The sequence below is a fragment of the Nasonia vitripennis genome, chromosome 2 (genome assembly GCF_009193385.2).
Source record: "Nasonia vitripennis strain AsymCx chromosome 2, Nvit_psr_1.1, whole genome shotgun sequence".
NCBI classification, from domain to species: domain Eukaryota; kingdom Metazoa; phylum Arthropoda; class Insecta; order Hymenoptera; family Pteromalidae; genus Nasonia; species Nasonia vitripennis.
The window spans coordinates 23466720-23474734 of record NC_045758.1 but is presented as its reverse complement, the minus strand read 5'-3'; the positions used below and the strand labels follow the sequence as shown (position 1 = coordinate 23474734).

Sequence of the window (8015 nt, the reverse complement as noted above, 5' to 3'; positions counted from 1 at the left end):
GGCCCCTCGTCGTCTCGACTCTAATTGAAGTTGTTTGCAATTTCACATCAAAGAAGGCAATAAGTAAATGGATCTCTCGAAAAGTCTCCGTCGCGCCGTCCTCTATATCTATACACACTCAGCTCTCGTCCAAGGGGCTGATGCTTTAGCTACAAGACGGCCGCGCGAGAGACTCGATTTAAATTTCGAAAGTGACTCTGCGGCGCTTTATTAATTTGCCAATTAGAGAATTTAATTGAATTGAATAATTTCAGGCTGATGCCGGTGCTTGAGTACACGCGACTTTGATTCGATCGTAATCGAATGTGCGCGCGGTCGGCTTCTATTAAACGTGTATCACGATTCATAAAAATGTATATAGCCAGCGATTCACGCCTAGAACAGCACGATCGTCCGTGGAATAACAGAACTTGTAAATAAGCCCCATCATCAAGACCCTCTCCTCTGGGCGCGACCGCTTATTAAACCGTCTGAAATATTCGTCCTACAGGCAATTTTCTCACCCTCCAGCTCCTCGCTCGCGCAATCTTGTACACTCGGCGTCGCGCGGCTCTCAGAGAGATATTCACGGAAGGGAGAAGTAGAGCAGACGCGCTGCACCCCAGGGGAGGCCCGTTTTTCCAGCAGATCCAGCTTTTTCATGCCTCGCCGCGCGGCTCCTTCGACTTGTTTCCTCGGGGTTTGTTGACCTCTCGGCCGCGTGATTTATGGCAGTGGCTGCTGAATAAATGCATCGTAATTTAGCGCCGCTTGATCAATCATGCGAGAGTCTAAGTAGTACGAGTCAACGTTGGGTAGACGGATTTTCAGCGACGAAAGCTACTGGTTCGGCTTCGATTTTTCAAAAATCCACCGGCGAACTTGGACAATAACTTATCTCGCCCTTTCCGCCTTGCGCCGACTATAAATAGCCATAAGCCGGCGTACACTTGCCCGTACGAGCTGGGGGGAGCCCGCGAGCCCCGATCGAAAGAGAGAAAAAAACGGTGCGAAAGTCCCTTTTATCTCCTCGGCCGCAGACAGCGCGACGCTACTGCCGGGCTTTTAGCCACGCCCTGAAAGCTCGACGTTCGCGCGGTGTCTCTATCTCTATATGTGTGTCTGTGTACGTATGTATAATGTAGCCTCTAATCCGATGCTTTTCCAGTTCATCATTTCGCGCTCTATCTTGGGGGGCTGGTCTTTATCACGGGCTGCGTATGGAACTTAACGCCTGTTTGGTTTTACACGGCCGGACGGCGAGTAGGTTTCCGTGTTATGGGCTTGGATTTTTTTTCACGGCTTTTAGTTTACGCACCCGGCGTAGATTAGCCTGGGTTGGGAGAGCTTCTTTTTTTTCTTTTGAGGAAAAATACGGAGAGGTACGTATTATTTTTGAATAATTTTGCGAATCGTCCCGGAAAGAGGAAAATAAGAGCTTATCAGACTCGTACACTTCTTTATTCAGGGGACAGACTTTCAGTCGAAAAAGCATCGTCGCCAGAGGCTGAATAATTCCTCTTTCTTCCTATACGATAATATTTATGCACGACATCCCGATGCTGAATACACCAAAAATCTGGCCTATTCGCAATCGTATCGCTCCATAAAACGCAAGACGGCAGCACGCGGCGCGCACGTTGTCCTCTCGCGGCGCGTACAGCCCCGCGCCGTATACCCATACACGCGGCATTATCGATTCCCGGCTGGCTGCAGCAGCGTACGCACTCACATACACACACATACGCGCGAAACTGTCCTAGGACACTGTGCTCCTAGCCTCTCCGTCCCGCCGTCCCGGCGGAAGGGTATGCCCTGCCTCTCGCGCCGCGTTTCCGCGGATAGTGCAAAGGCCGGAGGGTGACGAGCTCTGCGCTCGCTGGAGGGGATGTGGACTTGGGACGGGTTGTATTGTCTCGAGAGGGTAGCTCGAGATTTTGGAACGTTTTACGCGAATGTGAGCTTCTGGTCAGTGAAGATAGGTGGCGCACGAGCCGTTTTCTCGTTCCCTCAACCTCATGCTACAAATGAGATAAATACGCGCGGATGTTTGATTTCACTTCCGTTGTAGTACATTTCTTTCAATAAGACGACATCGGGATACGTACATCGAAGAAAAACGTCTCTTTCGTTCGACGTATCTGCTGGAATATTTCAATACGACACGCCGCGCGCGCGGATATTCCACGAGGACACGGATCGACGTAAAATTCAAAAAATATCCCGGAAAACTGCGCTTCCTCCGTCGACTCGACGACGCCTTTAAACTATCGACTCGTCGCATACACGTACACGTAGAAAATATAAGCAGAGCGCGAGTTTAAAAATTTCCCGCGATTTTTTCGATTCGATCAATCACAGTGCGAGCATCAGCGCGGAACCTAATTATCCCGGAGCAGCATGGAAAATGAAAAAAAGGCACATCGCATCCCCGACAAGCGTCGACTCTTAGAAACGCAGCCAGCAGAGCCAAGGGCTAGCTCCCCACCATATCGCGGGGAGCTATATACGCGTCCGCCCCAGAGTATTGAAAATAACACACAGTCTCTCGCTGCAGCAGCAACACTGCACAGAGAGGGAGGGAGCGAGCTCACCACTACGGAAGGAGGACAAGAGGGGTGGCAGCCCGTTGGTGGGGGCGGTTCATCCACCCCGGCGGCGGCGGCCTCGAACTCCGAGGGTGGATGCCCTGGCGCAGCAGCAGCAGCAGCAGCAGCAGCTCCCGTTCTGAAGATTCTCCCGGTACCTACAATGCTGTATATACATCGCTCTCTCTCTCTCTCTCTCTCTCTCTCTCTCTCTCTCGCTGGAGCCTTTATCTTTTTACGAATATTTGTTATGCTATAACGAGCTATAGCGGTGGTGGTGCACATTTATGACTTTTGCAGGAAAGGTCGCGAGGATTGAAAAATCGTAATCTGCGATGATGGCTGCAGATGCAGCCTCCGGAGGATTAAGCGTAGAACAGAGGCTACTGCGCCGGCGGATCAAACGAAATCCCTAGATCATTGTCTCTAAGTCGACTTAACGATTCGTTTCGCGGATGTGTACTATGCTCTAGGTTTAAATTTGGAAGCGAGCTCTCTCCCTCTGCGATGCTATGGATTTTGTATTAACGCCGTGGCTGCGGGGCTGAATGAAAATAGCGAGGGACGATTTATTATTCACCTTTGATTATATGGATCTTCTCGTCACTGTTAACTGATATATAGTTGAATTTTAGATTCGCTCGGAGGGAATATTTTTATTCGTGAAAAAGAAACGCTTCATCCGCAACAAATTTGTCCTATCTCTGCACCTCAAACACTCATTAAAACAATAACCATTTCGATTAAACGCCTGCACTCTGGCGAAAACAAAAAAAAAATTAAATTAAACTCTCTCTCTCGGACCTTCCAAAAAATAATAAAACCAAAGCCGATTACAGCGTAGCACACTCCAGACACGGCAGGACGACAGGTATTAATACATAATTCCGCGGCCGAAAAAATGATCCCCCGGCTAATACGGCAAAGAGCCGACTAGAAGACGCGAATCAGCGAAATGAGGTTTTATTCGGCGAAAAAAAAGGAAACGCAGTCTCGACCGAGAGTGTGTGCACACAGCGTCGGCTCTTATCGATCGCCTTCGCTCTCTCTCTCTCTCTCTCTCTCTCTCTCTCTCTCTCTCTCTCTGTCTCGCGCCCTCTCTTCGCAGCGCTTTATTCCCCGCTGCTGTTGCTGCTGCTGCTACTGACGCTGGATCCATTAGCGGCGATGCCCGTAATTTACGGGCGAGAGCAAGGGCCAAGGGACCACATCGATGCTGTATAAGACTGAATTTCTGCGATTGCCTGAGAGAGTAAGAGAGAGAGAGTGAGTAATGAGAGGCAGACTTCAAAGGATGTTTTCACGGTAAATATTGCACTTTTGACTCGGCCGGAAGTTGGGCGTAAGCAACGTTTAATTAATCCGAGGAGATAGCGCAGGGATATACACTGCTGATGGCGTTAATGCTATTAGAGTTTAATGCGCAGAGCTGCAGTAGCTACCATTATTATTTCCACGGGAGACACACGCGGCGGCGGCGGCGCTTGCACTGTACTATAGTGTCGGTCGTTTACTCGGAAGGTACGTGCATTACAGTGCGAACTGGTTATTTAGTATCGCGCGCGACTCTATAAGAGTTGAATTTCATGCTAAACGATCCGGAGGGTGCATTAATAGCTACATGCATTAATTACACCTGATTTGCATTTTCTCCGCCCGATAAAAATTAAATTCTCCCCGTGTATACATAAAAGGGGAGTAACGATGTTATCTTTGGCGTTACCCCTTCTCGAAACCTTTTAAAGTCTTCGTTGTTATAATGCCGAGTGTCTTCTCAGCAGTTTGCGAACCTTTGTTATTTTGCGAAAAAATATAGCGAGTAAGAATGTAACGATGAGTGGCAGGGATCGATGGATAAAAATTTTGTTTCCCGTTAATTCCACATTCATTATAAAAATTGAGGGGTGTGAATCGCAGGACATACTATCTTGACCTGTATCTGGTCCCTTATCCTTCATCAACAAAGTCTGGCAGAAACATCTCTCACCAGCAAATATATACTTACACGTCCTGCGCGCATGACGACGAGGAAAACATAAAAATACTTATATTCGTCACCTATCGTCCTCGATCACAAACGCGGAGAGCTTGAGCGGTATTATGTGAGAGGGACAGTCCAAATTTATCTTCAACTTTAGCTATTATCGCGATCTATGTTTGTTACACACAGGGTCAAATAATAATTGAAGAAGGTTTGTGACGACTCGAAAGATTTTTTTTTTTTCAAAGTCAACATCTTTACAACGTCGATTAACGGCTACTTTTCCAACTATTTCAAACATCGCGCGCATGTTTTTTGAATTGTCCGCACAGTAACGCATGCTGATACTTTTTTCGTCAATTAACCTACCGACGGCTCGTTAATGTAATTCCCGTTGATGACCTTCGGGCCGACCAGCTGACCAGTATCCACTATATACCGATAACCCGACAGGTGTGTGTATATCATACGCTACGTCCGGCAACAGCAGCACCTGCGGACGCGAAAAAATGTTGGCCACGCACTTTTGGATTACAAGGCTTTCGTAATACCGATACTCGCGTGCCGTATGCGCGCCTGTCTGTCTCTCTTCGAGCTCCGACTGCGTACAGGTTCTTCCGCTTGTGCTGATTTGTAATTACGTAAAAGCTCACGCTAATCAACTGCAGTTTCTGGTTTATTCATTATTAGTACATTTTTATCGCAATGAAGATTGGCAGTAAATTTAAAAACAGTATTATTATTCATTGTACCCTCCTCTATCGCATACAATATACGAAGCACAAGTAAATATACCAACAATTTTTCATCGAACTGTCCACCGACTCGATAAAAAAATCAGCTATCGCGCGCAACATCGTCGCGAGAACAGGTCAACAGTATAACGTATCTACGCGAGTACGACAAAGTTCCAGAAGCGTCGAGTGCGCGTCGCGTAATAATACACTCCCACCCATATAGCGGTCGTACGTACATGTATATAGATATACGTGTACACGTTAGTATAAGAGCGACGCTCCCTTGTCGCTGTCCATGCAGCGCTGCGAGCGGACGAGCTAATACTCGTCGTGTAGGGCGTCACAAGCGAGTGTAAGGTGCGCGCAGCTCGCGATAATGGGGACGGCGGCGTTTTCACATTCCCGGAGAACGGTCTAATAAAAGTTTGTATTTTTTATTTTACGTTAGCGCGAATGAAACAGTCGCGTTTACCTGAAAATCAGTAGTAACGGATGGTTGAGATAGGTAAGAGAACGAGGAACAATAGAATACGAAGCAAGAGTTCGTGTAATTTAAATGTAATATCGATTATCTTCCGAGCAATACTGCGCTCTTACAAGAATCGTTAATTATTTCTTTGCAGAGTTTGATGCGTAGTGGTTACACTTTCTGCGTAATAGCATAGTTCGCACCAGAAATATACGTTAATTAAATGTATAAAATAATTCGCATAAAATACAAAAAGAGAAGGTTTTAAAGATGTATAGTTTCAAAATAATAATTTTATAGTGAGAATCGAAAATTATTATAGTTTCGGTAACATTTTTATGGAAAAAAACAATACTTCACACCTCGTTCCACACTCTCAAATGCAAGAATAACAGAAGGTACGCATAAGAGAACAGGTATACGTAAAAATCACAACAATCCATGTAATCACTAGAAGTGGAAGATTTATTCAATGAAGAAGACATTAGTGCAGGTTTTTTGGATAATCGGCAACAAATCCGTTCTCGTCGGCGACGTATGTGACTGTGTATTCTTGCTTAGTGTCGGGGTGCTGGTAGGAGTAAGATCCCCTCACCCGGTAGGCAGTCTGAGATGATCCGTCCTTGGCGATGACTTGAATCGGTTCGGCATATTCCTGGCGTTTTTGGCCATCGTCCTGTTCGAAGGAAAATTCGTAACCTTCTCCAGTGCCGATGTTGTTGTGCAGCTGCTGTTTAAGAATAACTACGTGGTGCTGGTCGTGGGAAGCTGGAGGAGCGGCAACGGCGACTGCTACGAGCGCGGCAAGAACTAGCGTCTGAAATGTGGATTTGATGTGTTTTTTATATTACGTTATTATAGATAAATAATCATGATTTTGAATACGTTATTTAATTAATTAAACAGTTGATTGAAATTGCGCATTTGCAATTAATCCCATCGAATGTGACTACGCTAATAAACAATGCGTTGCGATATTCAATGAAATTTTGTTGAATGATATGAAGCTTGTATACAGTAACTTATAGGCTTTTAAAACTTATTCTCTGGTCTGATTTAATTAAATAGCGGAACATTTATAAATTAAAACTTTTTAATTAACTTACGGTCTTCATGGTGGAAATTTTGTCTTCTTGAACTGAGAAGTTATAGAGTTGAAGAGAAGATGAGGACTGAGTGAAGAGCTCCGCTGCTCCGGTCATTTTATAGTCGATCTTCTGCAGTGTTTTAGTTAAAAAAAAAAATCATCACTCTGTTCTCGATTCGCTATGCAATACTGGCCATTCTCTTTTAGTATAATTTTATTTACGAATAAATTAGTTTTGGCGAGATATCGGCATTTCCTTGTGGCCTTGTAGAATTCCAGAAAACGAATCTCTCGGAGGCAGATGTTCGATGACATAACGTCCTCGTATCTCTCAGGGTCATTTCGTCTCTTTCGATTTTTTTCGCGGATGAGCATAATCCTCTGGTTCCTTTCGCTGGCTAAATTAGTGAAATTTTTGCGTAACTAAAAATGCAACTCATTATATCTCGATATGATTATAATATACGCTTCAAGGTGATACTTTCACCGCTGTAAAATTAAGGATTCTATAGATAGCATTCCATCGCTATATAGTTTCCGTGTGGAATTTATTTACGTGTAAAATACGACTGCCATAATAACAAGGTATAGCTTTGTTATTTTATATATTTTTAGAATTGATCGTCATACATATTTAAAAATACCGAACATTTGTTTGTACGATGCATTTGCTTAAAAAAAATATCTGATATATTTACAAAGAATATTACTATACTCAAACACCACGATACAATGATTTAAAAAAATTAGAATCGTAAGTATTTCGTGTAACAGTAGTAGCCATTATTATTTAATATCTTTATAAAACAAGCATAATCCCGCAAAAAAACATACACCCTGCACAACCAGACATTCGGAGAATCGCGATTCCGCGTCAGAAACAGCAGCAGACGCACTCTCACGGGGTGGCAATCATCGATATTGTAACAGGCGACTCCCCGACTGGGTACACAGAGCTAGTATCCGCACACACACGCCAGACAGCCCAAGAGCCGATAAAGCCTGAGCACTACACTGAAAAAAAAATACAGCCATTTTAACTGAACTCGCACCAGTAATCCGTCATTGTACCAAGACTCGCCAAGATTACCGTAGAGTTGAGTTCAAAACTACCAGTGGCACACCGTTTTTCTTACTGAACAGTCGTTACGGTGCGGCAGAACGGTTAAAACTA

General features: G+C 44.8%; 1 protein-coding gene across 1 annotated transcript; it reads right to left on the bottom strand.

Annotated features, from left to right (window-relative positions):
* Window positions 1–6198: 6198 nt before the first annotated feature.
* On the bottom strand, window positions 6199–7226 carry LOC103316875 (endocuticle structural protein SgAbd-6-like). Its single transcript, XM_031924480.1, has 2 exons — window positions 6861–7226; window positions 6199–6571 (listed from the first exon to the last, which is right to left on the bottom strand). The coding sequence occupies exons 1-2, from the start codon at window positions 6954–6956 to the stop codon at window positions 6239–6241; spliced, it is 429 nt and encodes a 142-aa protein (XP_031780340.1). The 5' UTR covers window positions 6957–7226; the 3' UTR covers window positions 6199–6238.
* Window positions 7227–8015: the final 789 nt, after the last annotated feature.

What these genes read in the sequence shown, in the direction of transcription:
- LOC103316875 (XM_031924480.1), bottom strand. Translation starts at nt 6,956, where the DNA reads ATGACCGGAGCAGCGGAGCTCTTCACTCAGTCCTCATCTTCTCTTCAA. An exon ending in AAATTTCCACCATGAAGACC is followed by an intron (nt 6,572 to 6,860) that starts GTAAGTTAATTA and finishes TCCACATTTCAG; the next exon opens with ACGCTAGTTCTTGCCGCGCT.